This window comes from Equus caballus, chromosome 1 (genome assembly GCF_041296265.1).
Source record: "Equus caballus isolate H_3958 breed thoroughbred chromosome 1, TB-T2T, whole genome shotgun sequence".
NCBI lineage: Eukaryota > Metazoa > Chordata > Mammalia > Perissodactyla > Equidae > Equus > Equus caballus.
This window is the reverse complement of record NC_091684.1, coordinates 59303273-59327864: the sequence shown is the minus strand read 5'-3', so window position 1 is coordinate 59327864 and position 24592 is coordinate 59303273. Positions and strand designations below refer to the sequence as shown.

At 53.7% G+C, this 24592-nt stretch overlaps 1 protein-coding gene across 5 annotated transcripts in view; it reads left to right on the top strand.

Moving 5' to 3' along the window:
- LRRC20 (leucine rich repeat containing 20) overlaps positions 1–22413 on the top strand; it is a 78497-nt gene extending 56084 nt beyond the window's left edge. For 2 of the 5 annotated variants that reach the window (XM_001503727.5, XM_005602436.4), the window contains exon 5: positions 19900–22413. In XM_001503727.5, coding sequence (XP_001503777.2) covers positions 19900–20054 — 155 coding nt within the window. In that variant the 3' untranslated portion in view covers positions 20055–22413. Of the gene's footprint in view, positions 1–9442; positions 9478–19896 lie in introns of those variants that run through there. The other 3 variants (XM_070263046.1, XM_070263054.1, XM_005602437.4) reach the window with 2 other exon arrangements.
- The last annotated feature ends 2179 nt before the right edge of the window (positions 22414–24592 follow it).

Sequence of the window (24592 nt, the reverse complement as noted above, 5' to 3'; positions counted from 1 at the left end):
GCCGGTTCAGATGAACATGAAGTAGTGGAGGGCAGGGGCCTCTTGCCTGCCTCTCCCAGCTGGCCTCCTGGCACACACACAGCAGCAGAGGCCGCCATCCACGTGGAAGGGTTCCTGGTCCTTGGGGACAAGCCTGCCGGGGTACGGTTGTTTGCTCTGGGCGCTCCCAAGCAGGAGGAAAGGATTTGTAGCTTAGGGTATTTGTTCAGACGACAGTCAGTTCCAAGTTTCTGGGATATGGGATGGAGCCTATAGTTTACTAACCAGAAAGTGGTATGTGGAAGCTTCTAAGTACTTACAAACAAGACTGCCTGGGGAAGGATAGACTCTGGAGAGAGAGGGGCTACAAAGGTGAATGAGAAGGAGGGAAGCTGCTTCCAGGCTGGGGGGAGGTGTGAGTGGAAGCAGATAGTAAAGTACCAGATAAGACATGGTCGGAGCGCCAGGGCGAGCCCGGGGAGGATGCCAGCAGAGGGCGGCTGTCCTTGTGTCCTTATGAGGTGCCGTGCCCAGGGGAGCCCAGGGAGGGTTTCGGAGGAGGTAGAGGTGTTCAGTCTGACTGTGAGCAATGACATGGGGAGATGAGGGTCACCCACCTAGTGAAAACCAGGAAGTCCGTTCTTCCACCCCAGCACCGTCACATGTGACCTGAAGGTGGGTTTAGAGGCAACAGGAAGTCCCAGCTTCCTCACAAGAACTCAGTGCTCCCCAGCAGTGTCATCTATTCCTGGAGCACGTGGTGGCGAAGAGCAAGTCAGGTATTTGAGAGGCTTCCTTTTGCTAAACAGGAGACTATTTCCATTAAGCTAGAATTTAACTTTCTGTAACCCTCAATTTGCTGGGTTTTTTTCCTTGTGCATGCACTGTTCCAGAGAGAGCAAGAGATCGTAGGAAACAAGCTCTCATTAAGAATTTAACAAAAAGAGCAGTAGCACTTTGAAAAAGAAAATATGTGTGCCGCTCAGGGATGCTCTGGGCTGCATTTAGTTAATTCTGCCCTCGTACTGTTTCACTTCTTACTGTCGAGGCCAATGGTTCTCAAAGTGGGGTCCCAGGACCAGCAGCATCTCCTGAGAACTTGTGAGAAACGCACATTCTCTACCCTGCCCTCCTCAATCGGAAACTTGGGGGAAGGGGGGCAGCAGTTTGTTTTAATAAGCCCCTCCCCAGGTGATGCGGATATGCAGTGAAATGTGAGAACCCCTGCTAAGGCTCTGGCTTCTCAAAGTGTCACCCACAGGCCAAGCAGCAGCGTGGGCATCCCCTGGGAGCTTGTTAGAAATTCCGCACCTCAGGCTCCCCCTCCACCTCCCAACTCAGAGTCTCCTCCTGAGCAAGATCCGCAGGTGACTTCTATGCACAGCACGGGCTCAGAAGTGTAAGCCTTTCCTAAAGCACCAAGTGCTGTCTCTCTGCAGCCGACTCTGCTAACGGCGCCACCGTCCTCCCAAGCGCAGCCACTCTTTAAGCCTAGTGAATTCCTCAGGGGACAGGCCACAGCTCCCACGTCCGAATCCCCCTGGAGTGCTTGTTAGAAGGGAAGACTGCCGGTTCTCTCTCAGACCTACCAAATCAGGATTTCTGTGGATGGGGCACAGGAATCGGCATTTCTGACAAGTGCCCTAGGCGGGGGCAGTGGTGTGTTGATTAAGAATCTCTGTGCACTGATGTCTCTGCTGTCTTCTCCTCCTCTTTTCCCCACATCCATCCAGTCAGTGCCTAGTTGTCCTGCTCTATTTCTTGAACATCTGTTGCAACTGGTTCCTCCTTGCACATTTCACACCTGCCCCCCGACTTCAGTCTTTCATCATAGTTTATCTGGGCCATGGTGCCAGCCCTCAGACATAAGCTTTCCAAAGTACAAGACCCTTGTCCCCTGGGATACAAGGATGGGAGTAGGGGGCACTGTGGGGACTTGGAGGGAGCATGCCTGGCCCAAGAGGGGCACCTGCACCCCAGCCATGGCCCAGTGGATCACTGCAGGCCCTGTGTCACAGCATCTTCTCCCTTTTCTGGGCAGGTAGTGGGGGAGGGGCAGATCCTTCCAGGGAGCTGCAGCTCCACTCTGGTTGCCATCAAGAGAAGTGATCCTCCAGAATGCGATGTCCCTGCCATCCTCCCTAGCCTGGGGCATAGATGCCCACCAGGACCTCAGGATCTCCCACCCCTGACATTCACCTTGCTGTTCCAGCCTCACCCGGTTTCACAGTGTCATAGGGACCAGGGGGAATGTGGCTTTGTGTCACTTTGGGGGCTCTACCAAGCTGCCCCTCAGTGAGAGGTTCTGCAGGCTCTCGTAGCTCTGGGAACGCACCTGTGGTTGGGGCATGAGAGAGAAGCACTGGCACCAAGTGCTGAGTGAGTGGTGCACGTGGAGGCGGGGCAGGGGAGGGAGGAGAGGGAGCGAGGAGGACCCAGTCCTTTTGTTCCATAGCACAGCCTCTCTGTCCCTGTGCTGGGTTGGGAGGAGAGCTCACTGCTAGTTCTTTCCCTGGAGCCCAGAAAATGGTTTTTAAACAAAGGAAATCCTGGAGGAGCAGAAGTGAAAATAATGCTCTGTTTGCTCTAAAAAGATAAGTGCACAGACTTTTCAAAACCTAATCGCTATTGATGCCTCGCACAGCTCCTCTGTAATTATCTCATTTATCTGCTCAATCTGCTCTCCTGGATCGGTGGGGTTCTCCTCACTCGTCAGCTGAGATGAGAGGCTCAGGGCAGTTTGCACCCTGCACAAGGACGCGGTGGAGGCAGGGTTTGAACCCAGGTCTTTGGTGCTCCAGAACCCATGTGTCTTTGATGTTCCAGAGCCTGCCAGGTCTTCGTTTGATGGAAGAGGAGGGTGTGGGTGGCCGCATGAACAGAGGTGCAGGATGCCACGTGTCTGGTAGACACCCTTAAACTATTTGCCAGGTCAGGTTGGCAGGTTGCAAGGGGATAGCTTTCCCACACTGGCCCCCTCAGGCCTGGTGAGAGTCCTGCAAGTGCAGAGGAAGCAGCTCTCCCGGGGGGCAGGGGGCCCTGGCAAGGCCCCCTTAGCCGGTGTTTCACAAGGGGCTGATTAGCAACATACTTCCTGTAGCTCCTGCCTGCCGCGGATGGCTGGCAGCCGCTAAGACAGGTCAAAGCAGAGAAGCTGGCCTCTTTCGCTCCTTCCCCTTCCCCACGAGGCTGCCAGGCTCTGTGGGGGTGGAGGGCTGCTCTAACCTGAGTGTGGACTAGTAAGTGGTGCCTCGTGTCCTCCAGCACCTCTGCCCAGAGCTATAACCAGAATATAATCTGGCTGGTCGCATCTTTCGAGCTCCTGCATTTTCCGCTTTGCACCACTTGGGCTTTAGCCAAGGCCTGGTCCTGGTCAGTGGAAGATGCCAGGCCTTACAGGAGAGCCCCATTCCCAGGGATATTTCACATTAAGGGGAGACCATGCCAAGGCCGCAAGGGCTTTGAGAGGTCAAGCCTACTGCCCGACCCACTGACACTCATCAGGACAGGGAAGCAGGGCGTAGGAAATCTTGGCCATGGCAAATGCTTCTGGATACAAGGCCCTGCCTCCTGGCAGACTGGACAGTGGTGCAGTGAGGGCTTTGGGTCTTCCCAGCTTGCCAGGGCGGCCTTGATGGGTCAGCACCAGCTGCCCTCAGAACTTCCCTGGGCCAGAGAGGCTGCTTGAAGAACGAGCAGGAAAGGCTTCTCAGTGTGTCCGCAGGCCCACCTGCCTGTCTTCTCTCTGGATGCAGAGGGCTACCCTGTGTGATAACAAAAGCAGAAGTCAGGGCAGGCTCCTCTTCTGCCTCCTCCTGCTCCTCTCCTGCTGGTTTGTGGCCGCTCTGGGGTCAAGAGCCGCCGACGTGGGCTCCACTCAACCCACCCTACATTGTAGTAGTCCTCCCTCCCTCATCTCGGCTTCTCAGATTCTGTCGCAGAAAAGACACAGGTCTGAAGCCCTGCTTACATCATTAGCACGAGCAAGTCACCTCACCCCTGCATGAGGTACCTCCGTTTCCTGCGGCGGTGGGGACAGGCGTGGGGTGTGGCAGTCCCAGCCTTGTGGGCTGGAGCCGGGTTCACTGCGATCCCTTCCCGCCTCTGCTAATCCAGCGGCCGTTCAGCCCACCCAGAATCCCTGCTGCATGCTGTCTGCCCAGCCTCTCCCCTCGCTCCTTGCCCTCCAGCCTGCTGGGCCTCCTCTTGCATTTACCCAGAGACCAGAACAGAGGAGGCAGGGGACACTGCTATATGGTTAGAGGCTACCCAGTGGGCAGGGCTCCGTGGGCCAAGAAAAGTTTCCCAAAGTTATCCTTCTAGAGGATTTGGAGTGGCCAGCTCCCAGGAGAATTGTGGCATGCTCCCAGGTCCCTTGGAACCCACCTTGCCTCCCCGAACCACATACGCACACCCTGAATCAGGCTGCTGCTGTCATTCCTGATCCCACCCTCGGGTCCGAGGAAGAGGGGACTTGAGACAGGCACTTAGTAGATGAGAAGAGTGACCACAATATGCAGCCTTCAGACCTGTCAAGGATTTGACTAGGCAGGGGCCCTCTAGGCTGGCAGGTCTGGAAAGACAAAGTCATACCCCTGGATCTGGGTTCCAAGCCCATCTGAGGGAAGATGGAGCCGTCCCCTCCCTGGACATTGGGTTTGGATTTCCCCCCAGCACAGCCAGCTGGAGATGGTCTGAGCTTTGCCCTGCCTCCCAAGCACTGTCACTGTGCCCGGGGGAGGTGACTCACCCTCCAAGGTGGCAGCTGCCCACGTGCCGCGGCAGACTCATGCTCTCTGCCCACCCTGCCCTGTCGAGCGCCTGCAGAGTGCTGAGTTGTGTCCATGGGCAGTGAACAGTAGATGCAGGCATCGATCGGGCTAGCAAGCAGCTTGGAGAAGCAATCATTGGACCAACAGTGCAGGGACTGCTTGCCAGCTGTGGAGCCACACCAAGCAAGAGTCAGCGAGTACACAAACAGGCTTCAACAGCAATTAGTGCGAATTAGACGAGGCCTCAGACACGAAGGGGAGGGAAGCTCCTGTTTGCAGCCCCTACCCTTGTGTATCTGCCAGCAGAGAACTAGCAAGCCAGGTCTCTGGCGCAAGACCTTTCACACACTTGGTCTCTGCCCGTATGGCATTCTCTGTGCCAACCGTTGCGTGGCAAAGCTTTGATTACCCAGCACCTCCAATTATACAGGATGCTGTTGGCACTCTGTGAGTAGCACAAAGGCGAACAGCAGGAAAATGAGTCCTTTGACATTTAAAACAAAACAATTCCATACTCCCTTAACCAGCCAGTCTCCCATATGCCCGTCCCTGTCTCTGTCCAGAGTGCTGGAGAGCAGTCCCAGGGCTCGGAACCTCAGAGGTCAGCCTGGCAGAGACCTTATTCAGAGAAGAAGAGGCTCTCGGGGACACAGGCATGGATTTAGGCTTTTGGGAAGTGTTCATTCATTCATCAGTTGTTCTTTTGATTGAGCAACTTTCTGTATGGCCGGCATTCTGCTGGAGACAGAGGGGGACAAAGCATGCTCCGTGTTCTCTCGGGGCCCGTGGCATGGCTGGTTATACCAGCTGACATTCAGTGGCCATTTACTTCACATCCCAATCTCCTCTAAGCATTTTTCTAGTATGCTGTTGTTTAATCCTCATGACACCCTTACAGGAAGGTACTATTATTCCCCCCAGGTAGGGAAACTGAGGCACAGGAGAGTTAAATCACTTGGCCAAAGTCATGCCACCTGGGCAGAGCCAGGATTCGAACCTGAGCAGTCTATTCAGCACAGCCTTGCGTGGGGAGAGGTTTTTGCACGTAGCTGTAGGGAGATAGGAAGGCACAGGCAAGTTATGTCTGAAGCACATAACTTTAGTTGGGAGGAAACTCCCTTGGGGTGGAGAGACGGTGTACGGTAATGAGGCGGGATTCCCCAGGCCCCGCAGGCAGCCAGCCTCGCTCCCGACAGCAGTGCCTCACAGAGTGAAGCAGGTAGGCAGCGTACCCCAATGGAAGTACTATGTGAGGATTTTCACCAGATTCTCTCATTAAGCCTCACCAGGAAGGCCAGTGGTGCTCAAACTAGCTGTACACTCAAATCACCTGGGAGCTTTAAAAAAACCTGTGTCTAGACCCCACGCCAACTAAGTCAGAATTTCTTTTTTCTTTTTTTTTTTTGAGGAAGATTAGCCCTGAGCTAACATCTGCTGCCAATCCTCCTCTTTTTGCTGAGGAAGACTGGCCCTGAGCCAACATTCGTGCCCATCTTCCTCTACTTTATCTGTGGGACGCCTGTCACAGCATGGCTTGCCAAGCGGTGCCATGTCCACACCCAGCGAACCCCGGGCCGCCAAAGCGGAATGTGTGAACTTAACCACTGCCCACAAGGTGGGCCCCTAAGTCAGAATTTCTGATGGTGAGTTTCACCCTTGGTGATTTTTTATAACTCCCCAGTGATTCCAGTGTGCAGGCACTGAGCTAGACCAGAACCTTCCATCAACAACTGCCTTCCATCCCTGAAGAAGCTGTAACCTCTCTCTTCCCCCTCCTCCCGTGCGTGGATGCATGCATGCATGCGTGCATGTGTGTGTGTATGTGCGTGTTTGTGTATGTATGTGTGTAGCTACATTAGGATGAGAGGAGCAACCAGCTTGGCCATGAGAGCTGCCACTTGGCTGGGAGGGTGGCAGAGGTGAGCTCTGTGGACTTACATCTTTCCCTGGGGGTTCCTCTTTCCCCTGGACCCTGGGCATGGTGCTCTGCTGCCCCAGTGCCCACAAAAGCCCCTCTCCTGGTTTCCCTGTAGCACAGCCCGCTCACCTGGTACTTTAGGAAGGAACTTCATCTATAAGCCAAAGGCAACTGAGAACATATAGATAGCAAAACAGAAGGCCAGTTCCCAAAGAACAAGTTTGTGGCAGAGAATCCTGGTGGAAGCGGAGAGCAGTTGGCCTGAGCTCCAGCACCTCTTACTTGGGCGCCTGCGGGCCTGCCCAGGTGGGCTGCTCAAGTTGGTTCACCAGTGGCGTGCTGGAGGCGCTCACTCAAGTTCGATGACCTCGCCTGTGTAGCCTGAAATCAGCCATGGTGGGAGTATTACACCATAAAAAATCAGCAAATGCTACAAATCAGAGGTTTTTGCCCCTCAAAGAGTTAAACCTTCGCCAGCACACCGCTGGCTCAGACCCTTCCCACTTCCTGCTATCATTGGTGTCCTGACCACTCTCCCCCACCACCGCCTTCAACTCACTTTGTTTCCCAGAAACTGGTTTCCCTGGTGGGGCCCTACATACCTCTTTCCCACTTGGTGGCTATCTTAGGAGCTTTCCTTCCTATTTTTCCAATTGTAAGGGAGGTCTTATTTCTCTGACAATGATCTTAAGCCTGAGAAAAAGATTTGTAAAGTTGGTATCAGCAACCTTAATTTCCAAGCACGGAGAAGGATTTGCGAAGGAGCCATTGGCCCATCGCCCACACCCCCGGGGAAGGAGCCTTCAGGGCAGGCGCCGACTTTTCCATCCGTGTGTCCCATCACCCCGCACTTCCGGACACACGGCCGACACACAACCGATGGGGCAGTTCCGGTCCTCTGTGCGGGGGTGAGACACGTGCACGCCACCAGCTGTGAGGGAGGGAATGGGAGATGCTTCATGAGAGGTGGCAGTGGAATTGTCATTCTTCTCTGAGGCTCTCCCCAGAGCACCTAACTAAACCAATTGGAGGAACTAAAAGAGGCCTAGAGTGGCCTGGGAGGGCTGGGGGGATGGGGCACAGGGCCCTCCAGTGGCTGAGGTGCAGGGGGCAGGTGAGGGAGAGCAGGGCCTTCAGTGGGGCGGAAGGGATGGGCCCAGGGGAGCAAAGACCAAAATCTGACCGGGAAGATAAGCGCCAGGCATGGGCCAGGCAATTTGAGTTGCTTATTTGGCTGTCTCCAGAGCAGCCAGTAAGAAGACTGTGTTATTTCTGAAGAGAATTGTTCTGCTCCAGCTTTGGCTGCGTGTTAGATCGAGGCCGGGGAGTGTGCAGGAGAAGGCTGTGGCAGGTGGCCCACTGGATGCTATCAGCCCTGCTTTGCTGGCCAGCTGGGCATGGAGGAGGGAATCACAGCCAGGGCTTTGCTCCTCTTCTGTTTTTCTTTCCCTGCAGTTTGTACTTAAGGAGAAAAGAAGTGTCTCTAGGTTCAGTAGTGGATTCTAAAGACACTCTGTGCTTCCCATCCTTCGATGGGGATGCCCACGGCACTGTCTGCATCTCAGTAACTCCATCCTTCTTGGGGAGCACCATAGGGTCCCCTCCGCCATCCCCTTTGGCTCTGTGAGGCAGGAGGACTGTTTTAAAGATGACAGGTTGAGGTTCAGAGAGTTAAGGGGCCTGCCCGAGGTTGCATGACTTTATGTGGCCGATCCGAGGTGAGAGCCTAGGTCCCTGCCCTGTCTACTCTCCTGGAGGGCCTCTCTTTCAGCAGAGAGCTGAGAACGCCTGGATCCACCAGCCTTCCCTGAGGGCCGAGGAGCTCGGCTTGCAGGATTAAGGGTGTGCAGTGTCCTCTGTGCCCCTGAGGGTAGGGGCTCTTCCTGTTTTCTTCCTGTGGCACCACCACCTCCCGCCCCCACTGTGATGCTCAGTCCAGGGCTCTGTGGGACTGAGCGAGGCTGGGTCACTGCCCCTACCTGGCTCCTGCCAAGCTTCTGAAGGGACAGACCCAGCATGAGTGAGGGATGTGTGTGAGTGTGGCCTGGGAGCCTTCTTGTTACAGGCACCATTCCCTGTCCTCACCATGTCACTGTAGTTTGCTGGCTGGTCTCTTGTGGCTTTTTGAGTGAGTGCGTGAAGCTCAGCTCAGCTCAGCTCAGCTCCGCACAGCACAGCACCCTTGATCTTAGTTGTTTTGGTCCCTAGGCACCAAGAGCTGCATCGAGGCTGAGATCTGGGCCAGGGCCAGCCTGGTTCTCAAGCATGGATGTGCACGCCACCCCCAGGGAGACCAAGGTGGTCTCCGAGGTGCCGCCCACAGGCCTGAGGCACTACGGCTGGGGTGCGGCCTTTCTATCTTTAACCAGCACCCCAGGTGCCATTGTAAGAAAGTTTTCCAAAGGTGCAGGCTCCAAGCTCACTGGCCGGGATCCCTTGGGGATGCAGAGAAGGTGAAGGGTCCTGCATTCTGTTCAGAAGGAGATCACCCAGGTCAGAAGTGGGACAGCCAGCCCCGTGCAAACTCTCCAGTGCGCTCCTGCCTGGGCAGGGTAAGGGGTGTCCTTTGTTTCTAAGCTGCCAAGGGAGCCAGAGAACTTGCTCTGGGCCACCAGGTTGGGGAGCCTCCGATCCCAATTCCAGAAGGGACCTTCGATGTCATGGGCCCAGCCCCACCGAAGCAGGAGTCGGAGGTGGCTGGTCTGTGCTGGGAAGCTCACTCAGTGCCCCTTGCCACTTCCGTGGGCCCAGACCCTTCCTCCTCTCCTTTTAGACCGTGGGCCTCGTGTGTGAAGAAGAGCGCTCTGGAGCGCTCATTTTTGTCGTCTTGCCTCCAGCTGTCCCACTGGCACGAAACAAGTTTGCCAGTCACTAGTGCTGAAGATTAGTGAAGTGAGATCATGCTGACCTCAGGGAAGTACTTTTCTCTAAATACTGCCCACTCTGATTCTGCTATTATCAATTACTTTAAGCTTCCACCAACATAGCGGGAGGCTGGGATGGATGTCTGTGGAGGGAGCAGGCTGGGTCATCTGTGCAGCTGGGAGGAGGGCAGACGGGGCCTGGGGTCACCGGCTGCAGCCTTGTGAGATGACAAGAAGATGCAGTGGACTGTGCCCCACCTGTGCCAGGCTCACAGTGTTTAATCCAGGTGGGAGTCCTTCTTCCCTGCCCCAGGTTGCTGAGTGGCTTTAGTCCCCACCCAGGGTCCTACACCTCACAACAGAAGTCCATCAACACCACCATACACTTGGGGGCAGTGTGAAAGTCAAAGGAACATTACTCTGGCTTCATAAAAGAATTCTAGAAGCTCACATTCTACATTCTACAGTCACAGGCTGAAAGAGATGAAGTAACCCCGGAAGTCTTGTGGACTCATAGCCTCTCCTGATCTGTGATAGTGAAAGTTGGAAACAACCTGAATGTCCAACAATAGAAAGAGGAGCCAAAGTGTGGTCGCTCTATGCCATGGACCACCATGCAGTCATAACAATGTCACTGACTTGTAACCTGAAGAGATGTTTACATGTCATCAAGAAAAACACATTATGGCTTAGTATCTAGGATGCCATTTTTTAAATATTGGGGTGTGTGTATTTAAAAAGTTGTGTATTAAAAAGTTGGAAAGGCCATATACCAACACATTAATATGATTGGTTCTAGATGGTGGGACATGGGTGATTTTATTTTGGCTCATCCATAATTTCTCATTTCCTAAATTGGATTACTGGTGCTAAAGGGCCAGTGTCCTATCACAACCTTGGTCCACAGAGGCCTGGCTCTGACCAGCAACGTGCACAGAATGGGTCACACCAGGGGAAGGGCCCCAACTCTTGAATGTGCTGTGGTCACAAAGTTGCTTAATCAAGCCGTGTTAATGGTGGATCCACTGTAGGCCCAGCCTGGGGTGGTCCTGAGCCTGAAAGAACTTATGATCTATTTCGGGCGGTAAGACATTAATTCATTCATCCAACAAAGTTACCCTGTGGGCGCTGTGCCAGGTCCTGCATTCTCAAGGGGGACAAACATGCACAGGTTGCAGAGCATGATGCACGATACAAGCCTGGGAGAAAGGTTATGGGAGTTTGGGTGGGGACCAAGGGGAGTGCCAGAGGAGGTGGCCTTTGAGCTGGCATTCGAGGATGAGCAGCACATCGGTGAGTGGTGATAAGGGCATGGCCCATGGGAGAGGGGAGAGCTGAGGCCCCCCCTCCTCTCCAGGTGTGCCAAAGCCCAGAGGCCAGGCTTCTGTTACCATCGGGCCGCCGTGTGCCCTGTGGCCGTGGGAAGCTTGTTTAACCTCGCCAAGCCTCAGTCTCCCCATCCATAAAATGCTGATCCTACCGTATCTTCCTCTCCACCCTCCAGCCATCTCCCCCTTTGTCAGGATGCTCCGAATATAAATGATCTTTCAGCTTTGTCTAGAAACTCCCAGTTGGCCTCTTGGGCTTGTCACTTGTGAGCTCGGCTGCTCCGGTTTGTTGATTCTGCCAGTTTGACACAGTCTGCTGGCCCCATTGCTCCTTCCTGTAAGCTGCTCAGACTGTGTTAGCAGTTAAGTCAGGGGACGGAGATCCACCAGTCCCTGCTCTGTCCCTGTGAAGGCCGTCACCACCCTTCAGCCAGGCGGTTTGGAGACGGGGGCGGACCCTGGAGAGGGCAGCGCGTGGGAGACTTGAAAGTGGCCAGCTGAGAACCAGGCAGTACTGGAGACCAGGCCTGGGGGTGCAGGGATCTGCTCCGGGACTGGGCTGCAGCTGCTCTGTGCGCCACATCCCGCATGCCTGCAGCAGCGACAGCACAGGAGACTGTCCTCTGCTCTCCCTCGCACGGCCACTCTGCAGGCTGCTGGCCTCCCCAGCTGAGGGATGGAGGAGTCACGGAGTCCAGAGTGAGAAAAGTCCTTAGCAACCCCCTTGTTTACCCTCTCTGGAGAAACTGAGGCAGAACCAGTGGTCCCCAGTGGTGGCGTATGGGGAGATAGGGTGACTTGGCAGCTCTGAGCCTCAGCCCCCATCTCTGAAGTGAGGCTGTATTGAGATGCCCTCAGCCCAGGTCCAGCCCTTAGAGTATTGCTCAGCAGAGCCTGCCTGTCGAGATGACCTTCCTGGGCCAAGGCCCTGGTGGAGGGACACGGGGTCTGGCACTGGTCTTGCCCCTCTGTGTTGTGGGATGAAGCACATGGGCTTTGGGATCAAAAACTGTCCTGCCTTCACCACTTATTGGCTTGGTGGCCCTGGGCCCTGTCAGAGAAAAACCAGAGCTGAGCAGGAGTTAGAACAGTAAAAACAGATTTTATTCAGGTTATTGCAATGGGGGAAAGAGACGTCAATATAGAACCGGGCTTAATTCCAAATACAGCATCGCAAGTGGGAATTATAGCCACAGAGCAGGGTGGGGGTCAGTGGGTGGAAAATTACTAGGAGGAAGCATCAGGGGTGGGGGGGATTCTGGCTAAACCGTCTTCACAGGATTCTTGCTGAAGACAGGCCAGGGTGGTCAGACATCACCCGGGGGATGGTGGAAAATGAGGAACCCGATTAGATATCAAGGGTGATCAGATATTGAGAGTGGAGACTCTGGCTAAACCAGCTTAGCGGGATTCTCTCTCTCTCTCTCTCTCTTTTTTTTTTTTTGTGAGGAAGATTGGCTCTGAGCTAACATCTGTGCCAGTCTTCCTCTATTTTGTATATGGGATGCCACCACAGCATGGCTTGATGAACGGTGTGCAGGTCCACACCCAAGATCTGAACCCATGAAGCCCAGGCTGCCAAAGCCAAGTATGCGAACTTAACCACTACACCACCAGACCTGCCCCCAGGATTATTGCTAAAATTGGACAGTGAGAGACAAACACAGAAACTCAAAAGTTAGGCCTAATTGGAAAATCCAGGGGAGCCAGAGTAGAGTTAGAGAATCTTTGTCAGCCCTGAGAATCCCAGGCTCAGTTTCCTTATCAGCAAAACGGGTCATTGTGAGGAACCATGTAGCACAGGGCCTCAAATATCAGTTCCCAGAAGTAGCCTCCTTTGCTGGGCTCATTTAGGCAAGGTGCTAAACCTCTCTGGGCCTGGATTTCCCTCTGTGTTACACAGGGGATAAAATACCCCATGAGATGACTCTACCTCTTAAAAGCTCAATGCAAGCTTTTCGTATCTGGGTGATCAGGGGCCGTGGGGATGGCGTCTGTCCTGCCTGACCACGCTGCTGGCTGTGCTGGTGGCCATGGCCATTACAGAGCTGCGGCTACTGTGAAGAAGAGGAAGGGTCCAGGTCATTAGCCCTCGTCTTCCCAGCCATCGTTGCTGAGGAAAATGGGGCCCAGCTTGCTTGAAGAGAAGCTAGAACTCCCCTGGGCAGCCCCTTCCCTCAGCCCCCACTGCAGCAGCCGCTGCTCCCAGTAAGGGGCGGGGAGGAGCAGGCTGCCGGCTGCTGTACAGTGTGGCTCTAGCACACAGATAAGCTCTGGAGAAAGTGGAAGATGTGGGTGGGAACTGATACCAGCTGATTTTCTTTTTTTTCTGAGCAAGTTTCGCCCTGAGCTAATACCTGTCGCCAGTCTTTCTCTTTTCTTCTTTTTTACATGGGCTGCCGCCACAGCATGGCTACTAACAGACAAATGGCGTAGGTCTGCGCCCAGGATTTGAACCCAGGCCACTGAAGTGGAGTGTGCCGAACTTAACCACCAGGCCACCAGAGCAGGCCCTGCCACCAGTTGGTCTTGCTTTCGCTCCCCTCCCTTGAGTAACGTCTGCTCACAGCCCTGCATACTGCATACGCCTTGTCTCTGCTGCTTTCGCTGCCTGAGCTTCCTAGTTTGCCCTGCACACTGGGTCCCTCCTTCGCTGCTCCTGTCCTCTCCATCCTGTAGGTCCCTGCCTGCCCGACAAGTACTGTCCAGCTCCACACACCACCCTGGAGCTGATCTTCCTGCTGGGGGCCTGCTCCTGGTCGCCGCCCAGCCTCGTAACTCCCTCCCAGCTGCCCAGAGTCTTTCTATGCCCACCATGTATGTATGCCAAGCATGGTGTTTGGCCCTGGGGATTCAGGGATAAAGAAATGACTTTGCCCACAGGAGCTTAAGAGTTTCCTGTGCTCCCAGGATGTGCAGGGCCACAAACTGGACCGCTGGGCTAACAAACAGAGCCAGGCCCTGAGGGAGCTCAGAGCCAGGTCACCCCAAGGTGCTAAGGGAGAGCAAAGTCCTAATGGGAGGGGCTGCCTGTTGACAGCACCTGTGGACTCCAGTATGTCCCTCCTTTCTGGTCTAAGTGAGTCTCACCTGTCTCAGGTCAGCCTGGCCACCCAGGGACTGGGTGATCCCGGCAAAGATGCTTCCTCCCACTGTGCCTCGGTTTCCCCAAATTCGAGAGCCCTCCCAGCTCTGATGGTCCTCTGCTGTGATGTGTATGGCTGCTGTCCAGCAACTCATGAAAATTAATACCTCAAGGAAGCTTCTGGTTGGTTCTCTCCGCTCTCAGCAGAGGCTACATCCAGGGCTTCTGACCTTCGGTGAGTGGCCGTGAGGGGCTCGGAGAGCTGTAGCACTTTCGGGAGAAATCTGAGGCCTCACACCTCTTCCCTTATCCTCCTGGTGGCAGACTCTGGCCAAGGTGTTGCTGGCCAAGCTCTGTGGCTGGCGTCTGCTTATCCTCAGGGATCTGGGTGGTGCTTGGCTGGTGTGTAGGCACCAGACTAGCCACAGGAGCAGGGGGCCTACACCTGTGGAGTGTGTTGCTGGAGCAGTGCGCTGGCATACTGCACACTGGCCTCTCCTCAGATTCTCCTGGCCTCCCTGCAAGGCAGGCAGAGTGACCCACTTTACACATGGGAAAGCTGAGGTGCAGAGGTGCTGCCTAGAGCAAGACAGTCAGGCCCTGGAAAAGCCAGTCTCATTTTTCTGACTCAAAGCTCTGTTCCGCATCTTGACTACCTCTCCACCGCCCACCCAGTATCATGTGGAATGAAGGATCTGGCAGCATTTGCCTGAAGAAGGTGGTGGGGTCTGCTGGCTACAAGTTTCACAAGTGTTGTTATGGACAAGAGGGACAAGTTTGTTCTACACTGTGAGCTAGAGCAGAATAAGGAGGCATGGAAAATTCCAGAATCAATCTGAGAACATCTCCAGGAAACCCTTTCTCTTAGGGCAGGTCAACAAAATGGAACGGCTGCCATGGGGACCTTAGAGGGCTCAGAGATTCTGTGACTCCTGCCCTGTGCCCCTGGCTTCTTTAGAGGTGGAGTCCCTGGGCTGTGGGTGGCCCGGAATGCTGTGAGTGTCCTGGTCAGGGGAAACTAGACACTCACGCAGAGTCCAGGGAGCCCTGCAAGAAGACTGTTTTCTATCTCCCGTTAGTGAGGAAACTCCTCGAAGGGTTGTCACGGCTGGTGGAGGGGGGAACATGCCAGGCTGGGGGCCGTTTGGGAGGTGGCATGAAGAACATGGACTCTGGAGCCAGCCAGCCTGGCTCCAGGACTTCCTAGCTGTGGACCTCGGGCAGGTTACCTAACCTCTCTGCCCTTCATTTTCCTCATCTATCAAATGGACATCATAATAGTGCTCAATTCATACAGCTATTATGAGGATTAAAAACCTTAACATAAAGAGCTTAAGTCAGCAAGCACTCAACACGTGTTAGTTAAACAAAAAAACACCATCAACAAGACTTGACCGGACATGGAGATCCCGAAGGCCTGAAGCCCTGCAGACTCCCACCTGGATGGGAACATCCTGGGCTGACGGCCTTGGGAAGAGGCCCCTGGGAACTCCCATAGTTGCTGAGTCACCTGCTGACTCGGGTTGAAGGCCTTTGGGTTGCTTTACCTGCTCTCATCCCTGCCCACCCAGCTAGGCGCTGACACTGTGGAGCTTGCTGCGAACCACCAGGCAGCAAACCAGGGCCCAACTCTCCTGCTTCAGAGTGGAGCGTCAGTCTTTGCTCAGCCTCGGTTTCCTCATCTGTAAAGTGGGCAGAGGGGCACCTGTGCTGCTCTGCGCCCATGGCTCTGGGGAGAATCAATAGGGAAATGCTTTATCAGGTCAAGTGACATGCACCTGTGAGGAGCTGTCCTGAGCTAGTCGCCTCCCCTTCCCTTCTCAGAAGAGCTAGGAGGTAGCTACATCCCAGATACCAAGCCCGGAGGAGGGAGAGTATCTGTCTTCAGGGGATTCAGTTGTGTGGGCTCTCTCCACAGTGTAGAGAGCAGAGCCCAGAGTGGGCTCTCCTCACCCCCTTCCTGGCTGTGGAACCCCAGGCACTGCCCTCCCCTCACCGCGGAGCTCCAAGGCAGGGAAGGAAAGGGTACCACAGAATCCTTGCTGAAGTTCAGGCTCAGTGTCGGCCAGCCTGGAGATGGAGGGCAGGTCCAGGCAGCCTCCATCGAAAGCCCTGGGCCAGCAGAGTGACTGGAGCTCCTGGCAGACTCAGCAGGAGTTCTGCAGAACACCTTAGATGAAGTTTACTTTGCTGGAGCAGTCAGTCCTGCTCCTGGGCATCCATCCAAAGATGTTGTCACACTGGCCCTTAAGAACAGATGGAGGCCACCTGGGTATCCCTCACTAGCAGAGTAGAGAGGTGGGGTGTGGTGGGGACACAGGATGGTGCTCTAGGCAGCAGTCCAAAGCAAACGGTTTAGACGTTCCTGGGACCTCATGGATGGATTGTGAAACATAGTTTGGTCAACGGCACTGTTAGTGTTGCGTCCCATCCCCCTCCCCACTGACTTCCTGAAGGCTGGTTCCAGGGTGGGGGCAGTGAGGACCCGAGATGCGCCTTCCTAGAAAGTAAGCAAGTGCATCAGAAAGTGCTGGGGGCACGTCAGAGACTAGAGCCAGATTGAAGGGGCGCCTGCTGGCCAACTGGGGCAATTTGAGCACCAAAATACTCCAATACGATAAGGAACTGTGAAACATAGGAGTCTACGTTGATAATCAGTAGATGAGTGGGAGAGGAGGGAGGGCTCTTGCTTAGAGTGAAATACTGGGGTTGGGAAATCTTCATTTTGCAACCATCATGAAGATCAGATCAGGCAAGCCTCCTCCGTGGGTGTTAAATCTAGGGGCGATGGATGCTAAATTTTGATGAGGAGCAGGATATTTGCATGCTCTTAAAGTGTGTCCCGACAGACTTCTTGTTAGTTGCAAAGGAGGAAAAAGAACAGTAATTATATGGTGGAGAAATCAGGTAACCCTGGACTGGGTGAAGAAAATTAACGTCACTTATGAGGGACAGATGGACACCATGTATCTCCGGATGCGACACCCCAAGAAGAACAAGCCACCTGCGCAGTGTTTCAGCTGCGGATGCATAATCCCCATCTAATCCTGAGGAAACACCAGACAAACACAAAACAAGGGACTCTATCAAAAAGACAGGGGTAATGGCGTGACATTCTTCCAAAATGTCAACATCATAAAAGACAAAGGAACCCAGAGAGTCATGACAACTAAATGCAGTACCTGACCCTCCACTGGATCCTGTGCTGGACTAGGGGATGCTAAAAAGGACATTTTTAGGTCACCTGACAACGCTGAAATATGGGCCATATGTTAGATAAGCATTCTGTCAATGTAATTTATGAAATCGATAACTGTGGTTATGTAAGAGAATGTACCTATCCTTTTTTTTTTTTTGGTGAGGAAGATTGGCCCTGAGCTAACATCTGTTCCTAATGATCCTCTTTTTGCTTGAGGAAGATTGTCACTGAGCTAACATCCATGCCAATCTTACTCTATCTTGTACGTGGGATGCCACCACAGTGTGGCTTGATGAGCCGTGTGTAGGTCTGCACCCAGGATCTGAACCCATGAACCCTGGGCCACCAAAGTGGAACATGCAAACTTAACCACCATGCCACTGGGCTGGCCCCCTAGAGAATGCCCTATTGTTAGGAAAGACACAATGAAGTAGGGATGAAGGACCTTGATATATGCATATTACCCTCAAATAATTCAAAAAACAATCGTGTGTGTGGAAACAGAGCGCACTCGTGCACAAACAATAAAGCAGAGGGTAAAATGTTAACAATTGGTGAATCTTGGTAAAGGGTTTATGGTGTTCTTTGTACTGTTCTTCCTTTGTAACTTTTTATAAGTTAGAAATTATTTACAAATAAAAAGGTAAAAAGAAAATGATAACTTGAGACAATAATATTCAAAATGTCCTAAGTAAACAATTCTTACCCTGAAGGTCACATACTAGCCGTTCACCAGACACGTACCAGATGGTTCCACTTATATTAAGTTCAGGAATAGGCCAGATGAATCAATGATGAGAAAAATCAGGGGTATAAACTGGGAAGAGAAGAAGGGACCCCTGTGGGCATTCTTGGCACGTTCCAGTCGATCTGGACGGAGGTCCCCCAGTGCAGACATGTGCACACCTCCTTGCACGGTAAGCATTATACTGTCTGTGTATCTCCAAAACAATTTAGTGGTACTTAGTGAAAAAACACAGAAATAGAATGAGATCTATAGCACAATACCATTTACCTAAGCTAAAAATATGTGCATAACGTGCACCAACGTGGTCCAAAATTTAAAACAAAACAACCACAAAAACAAAAACTCCTCACCTCTGCCCAGCACACGGTGTCCTGGAGGCAGGAGCTGGCTCTCGCCATTACTGACAGCCTGCGACTGTGCCAGCTCGGAGGGGTGAGGCCCTGGCCCTGTCCTGGGCTAGGGTGGGAGGTCATATGGGATCTGGGCTGCTCACAGAGTGGGATCACGGGGGGCGAACACAGCCAGAGCTTCTGCGGGGACAGCGCTTGCATCCAGGGCAGCACAGCCCTGGGCCTGGATGGTATAGCATTGGGCTGATTATCAGCTGCCTACTGTGTGTCCAGACACTGTTCTGAGTGCTTTGTGTTAACTCCTCTGATCCTTACAACAACCCCATTGGATAAGTGCTATTATTTCCCCCATTTCACCAATGAGGAAACTGAGTCACAGGAAGTTTGATTAATTGGCCTAACGATACACAGCTAGAAAATGGCTGAGCTGGAATTTGAACCCAGGTGGTCTGGATCACTCTCTAAACCACAGTATGCACCCTCCTAAGTAGAGACTTCCCTATATGGTGGTCTAAAATGGGGAACAGAAAAACAGATCAGGTTGTCCCACAGGGGTCCTGGGCCCAGGCGGGGGGCCTGGCTCCCTGAGCTGAGGGGTCCTACCATCCTTGGTGTTCCAAACTGCCCGCAGGGCTGGGCCCCTTCTAGATGCCATTGATACAGCTTCCAGTCCCCCTGCTCCCTGCTTTCTCTGGCATGCTGCCGCATGCTTTTGCTCACCAACCTCGAACGCCCCTTCCCCTCATTCATATCCTGCCCACCCCTCAAGTCCGAGCACAGCTGCCCCCTCTGTGTCCAGGCTGGCTGCTCCCTCCCTGAGCTCCTACCGTCTTTTTGAGAACATGTGTTCCAGCTTGTGCTCAGCTAATTACAAGCTGGTTGTCTTAGGCAAGTTGACTTAACTTCTCTGGGCCTCAGTTTCCTTTAATAATGTTATCTAATATTCACTGAGTACTGTGTGGAGTTAACCACTTTAAAGTGTACAATTCAGTGGCATTTAGTACATTCACAATGTTCTGCAACCATCGCTTCTATCTCATTCCAAAACACTTTCATCACCCCGTCCACATTAGGCAGTCACCCTCTATTCCCACCCCCCATGGCCCCTGCAACCACTAATCTTTCTATCTCTATGGATTTGCCTATACTGGACTTTTCATGTAAATGGAATCATGCAGTATGTGACCTTTTGCATCTGGCTTCTTTCACTCAGCATGTTTTTGAGATTCATCCAAGTTGTAATATGTGTCAGCGCTCCATCCCTTTTCGTGTCTGAATAATATTCCCTTCTGTGGATGTACCACATTTGGTTTACCCACTTCTCCGTTGATGGACATTTGGCTATGGCGAATCTTGCTGCTGTGAATATTTGTGCACAAGCATTTGAGGACCTGTTTTCAATTCTTTTGGTTCTTCCCAGGAGTGGAATTGCTGGGATAAATGGCAATCCAAAAGTTTAACTTTATTTTGGGGGGTGCTTTCCTGCCTGTGTTGTAATGCCCTGGGGGGCCCTGACAGCCTTTCGCGCTGGGCTGGGCGCCAGCAGCTGGGCCCCCCGTGCAGGGAGTGCCTCTCCAGCAGGGTGAGCTTCTCCCTGTTCCCTCGTCCTTCTTCTCTGCCTGCCTGGCCCCCTAACCTGTCCTCTCTCCCCAGCAGATGTGCCCGTGGAGAAGCTGGCCGCCATGCCCGCCTTGCGCAGCATCAACCTCCGTTTCAACCCGCTGAATGCCGAGGTGCGCGTCATTGCGCCACCGCTCATCAAGTTTGACATGCTCATGTCTCCAGAGGGCGCTCGGGCACCCCCACCGTAGGCCTGTCTCCTCCTGCCCACCCACCAAGGGACAGAGGCCACCTGGCCTGACACCCTGAGGGGAGGGTGTCCCTAGGCCCATGGGAGGCCAAGCTTGGGGGACTGGGGGTGGGTGGGCGGAACAGTGCGTGGTGGGGGGGTGCGGCCAGTCCAGGATAGACAGCTTAGAGCAGTAGCGGGCCCTGGAAGGCCCAGAGAGAGGAGGCGCAGTGGGGGCTGGAGCCCAGACTCCAGGCACTCACAGCTTCCGTGCAAACTTGGGCAGACCCCCCACCCTCTCTGAGCCTTGTTATTTGGGAAAAGGGGTGGAGGGGGGAACCTTTGCCTCCTTTGGGCTCCTTGGAGGCTTTTTAGGCAAAACATGCCTCCAAGTTACCCTCCAATCTTCGGGCACCTTCTGAGCCCACAGATGAGCATCGCGGAGCATTTTCTGGGCGCCTGTGGGTTTGAGGCCTAGTTTCTAGTGCTGAGAGCCAGTCGCTGCCCTGAGAGGCATAGAAGACAACCTCCATCTATTCATTGCTTCCTGAGAACCAGCCTGGATGAGGCCCTTCCCAGGGCCCTGTGGGTCTCTAGATTGGTGGGAAAGCTGTGGAGAGTGTGGCCTGGCGCTGCAGCGGGCTGAGAACATTTGCATAGGAGCCCAAGGCCCAGCAGGCCGAGAGACCAGGGAACACATCAAGTCAGCTCTGTCCTTCCTCATGATGTCAGTGGGGTCAGAAGTTCTGAGTGCTCCTGGGGACGGACCAGGTGTGCCTGGCATCAACCCTTGAGCCGCAGGAGAAGTGGCCGGAGAGAAACAAAGCCACGTGTGCCTGTGGCTCTGGTCTCGGGTGATTGGGTGGCCACCGCCACCACACTCTCCTTCTGGCTGCCTTATCATTGGTCCATCTCGGGACAGAAGGCACCACGGACCACTGAATTTGTGATCAGCCAGCTCCCAGGCCACCACCCAAAGCCCTGCTGACCTAGTCACTTCTAAGCCCTCAGCCTGGAGTCTAGGATGTGACCAACCTTCCCTGTTTGCCCAGGACTGAGGGGTTCCCAGGACATGGAACTTTCACTGCTAACACTGGGACAATACCAGCAAACAGGGACAACTGGTCCCCCTGCCAGGTGGGGGCCTGGGGCTCTTGCTTTATGACAACGTCTGTGGTTTGTAGAACCCTTGACCTCTTGATCCCCAGGTATCTACCCCCCACCTTCTGATCTGTGGAGCAAGCAGGCTCAGAGTCCAGAGCCCAGCTTGTCTGGACCTTGGTCTTGATCTATGGGAGACACCTGAGGCCCCATGACTTGGACAAGCCAGGCCACCCACATCCTATGTCCATGGACTGGTAGCCACTCTTCTACTCCTAGGATTAAGCTGTTCAGAGCTGAGAGCACTGGCCCTTTCCCAGAATACTCCCATTCCCTTTATCCCAGTCCTGGGGCCTGCCCCTGCCCAGGCGTCCTGTCTCTTGGCAAGAAGCTGACAGCTTGGGACCATTGTTGGTTCCTCACTGAGCACTTAGCGTTCCGAGAGATGCTGTGTTCCCTCTGCTTATCTCACAAGGCCTGGTTGGCCAAGCTCTGGGAAAGTGGTTCTCCAGGGCTACAGAATTCAGCTGTGGACACTGGGGACAAGTTGGGGCTGCAGTAGTCCAGGCTGGCCTTGCCCCACCCACCCTGTGTCCTGGAGTGCAGTTTCTCCTTGTGGAAGAAGGGGTGCACTTTTCTGATACGCACAAAGGCATTGTGTGGCCAGAGCCTTGCAACTCAAAGTGTGGTCTGTGGACCAGCAGTATTGGCATCCGTGGGAGCTTGTTAGAAATGCAGAATCCCAGGCCCCATCGCAGACCTCCGGAATCAGAACCTACATTTCCATGAGATCCCAGGTGACTCCTGCAAGCACTTTACAGTTTGAGAGGCAAGGGCCAGGGGGCGACCCTGGGGATGTCCTCAGAGTGGAGGGTGAAAGTTCTCAACTCTCCCCCTGCCATCCCCAGGGCTCTGAGTCTGTGCTCCCCCTCCCTACACCAGCCCCCGGAAACCCTGGGCTTCTTAGAACTTTTCAGAGTCTTCATGGCACTCCCAGCGAAGGGAGTGACCGGCGGTCTCCAGGAAATGGGGGTCAGGTGTGCCTGGCCCTGTGGCCACTGCCTTTCTGGTTAACCTCTGCATGCCAAGTTCCTGCTTCCCCAGGTCCTCACCTCAGGCCTTGGGAGGGGTTGCTTCTAGAAGCTGTTTTCTTTCTGCTTGGCCAGTTTGCCCTTGCCTCTCTGGGAAAGCTGGGGCAGTCAGAGAAGCCCCAAATCAGAGCCCACCGTGTGAATGAGCCCTTAGCTTCAGTCTGCAATAAAGAGTGCACTGGTTTCCTCTGCCTGGTTGGCGACTGACTCATTCTCACTGCACAGACCTCCCGTAGCCTGGGTGTCAACCCGCCCACCTGGGAAGAGGAGGGACTGCCCCTCTTGAAAGCGTGAGGTAAAGAAAGCCATTCAAGGTGTTCCTCAGAATATTCACGGATGGGCGCAGGCTGCAGCCACACAGGATTGACATGTGCCCTAACACAGTGCTGCTGCAGGGCAGCCGGACGTCAGCCCTGGGGGAGGCCCGGACACCTGGGAAAGGACAAAGGGACCCACTGTCCCCACATTTTTCCTTTACTGATGGGAGAAATTACACTCTTGGTGGTTCATTCTGCAGGGTCTGTGCTTCCCAAAGAGGAGTCTCTGGACCAGCGGCATCGACATCACCAGGGAGCTAGTGAGACATGCACATTTCTGGCCCCACCCTGTATCTAGAACGAGACACTCTAGGGGTGTGGCCCAGCACTGTTTTAACAAGCCCCCAGCTGTTCTGACGCAAGTGAGAAACCGCTTCCGGGTACACACTTAAAGTCAATCTTTGTTTTCTAAATCAGAAAGGCCAACCTGAATTTGCCTTGAGTTTTAGCCCAGACCCTGCATTATTTTTATTTAACAAATACATACGGAGCTCACTGGGTACCAGGCAGTGTCTAAGCGTGTTATAGATGTTAACTCCTTTAATCCCTGTGACGTCCTAGCCAGCTCTCTGAGTTGGACAAATCCCTTTCTCCAGGCCCTGTTTCTGTCTGTAAGGTGAAGGGGCTGCACCAGGAGATCCTCGAGGGCCTTTCTGGAACTCGCATGGTCACTATTTCTCCGATTCGGGGGCCCTGCCATAACTGTCTCCTGAGCCTGGACTCAGGCTGCTGCCCACCCCCACCCAAAGGTCAGACGGAGGACTCCCATCTGACTCTGTCTCTTCTTGTCGAATGCTGACTCAAATATACCATCAGATCGCCCTATTGGTCCGTCAGAACTGAGCCGACTGCTCGCTGAAGGGAAAGCTTTGCCCGAGTCTGAGGAGAGTGTCGGCGCCCGGAGGGCAGAGTCTTGGTGGATTTCGGGTCTGGTTTCAGGTGGGGCTCTCAGTGCAAGGGAAGACACCTCGACTGGGACTGAGTGCAGATCATGATATAGTTTAGGATCGGTGGACACAACAAGGGGTATGTTGAGGGGAACGGTTGATCTTAAGGTGTAAATTCTCTTTTTATGCTGTTTGCTGAAGAGTTGAGCAGTTTGGTGTTCCTTTAAATGATTCTTTTGGGAATCTCCTAGAATGAACAATAAAATGATTTACAATTTACTTCCTGGGCAAGATTTTCCTGGAATAGTAGTACCGTCATGTTGAAGAAGATGGATGAATAACCAAGTCTTATTAATGTAGACAGTAGGCTGTGTGGGGTTGGAGGGGTTTTTCTTTCTTTGAGATATAATTGACACATGACATTATATTAGTTTCAGGTGTGCAACATAATGATTCAATATATGTATGTATTGCAAAATGATCACAATACCTCTAGTTAACATCCCTCACCAACATAGACAGCTTTGATTCTCAGTCTCCCCAGTACCATGTTGGACCCTAGACCCTTACTTTGGAGCTTCCCTTTACGTGAAATGTGTCTGTCCCTTCTCAGAAAGCCAGCCCTGGGCCGGGGAGCAGTTCCTGGAAGGGTGAGCATTGGCAGCCGCCCCAGAAGGCCTGGCCAGAGCCTGGGAGAGGTGCCAAGGCCTGGGAGATGACATGACTCAGGGCATGGACTGGGCCGGGCCCAGAAGCAGCCAGACCTTGCTGTGGATGCATGTCTCAGGGCCAGGTGGGGCAGAACCATTCCTCCCAAAAGGGACCCTCTGCTTTAGGTCCAAGCAAGAGCACTCTGTGAGCTCCTACTGTTTATCAGGACTGGGCAGGCACTGTATGATTTCTCATTTACTATTAGCAACACTCCTCTTGGTGCCCACTCTGCAGATGAGGCAGGAGGCTTAGTTAGGGGTCCACATGTGGCTAGGAAGGAGCAGAGCTGGGGTTTGAACTGGAGGCTGGCTTGGATGGAAGAAGCAATCACTTTTTCCAACTCGCACCTTCCTTCTCCCATCACATTCCTGTAAAGAGGCCTCTCTGAGCCTTGCTTTTCTCATCTATGAAATGGGTTCTAACCTGCCTTCCCTGATGTCATGGGGGTTAACA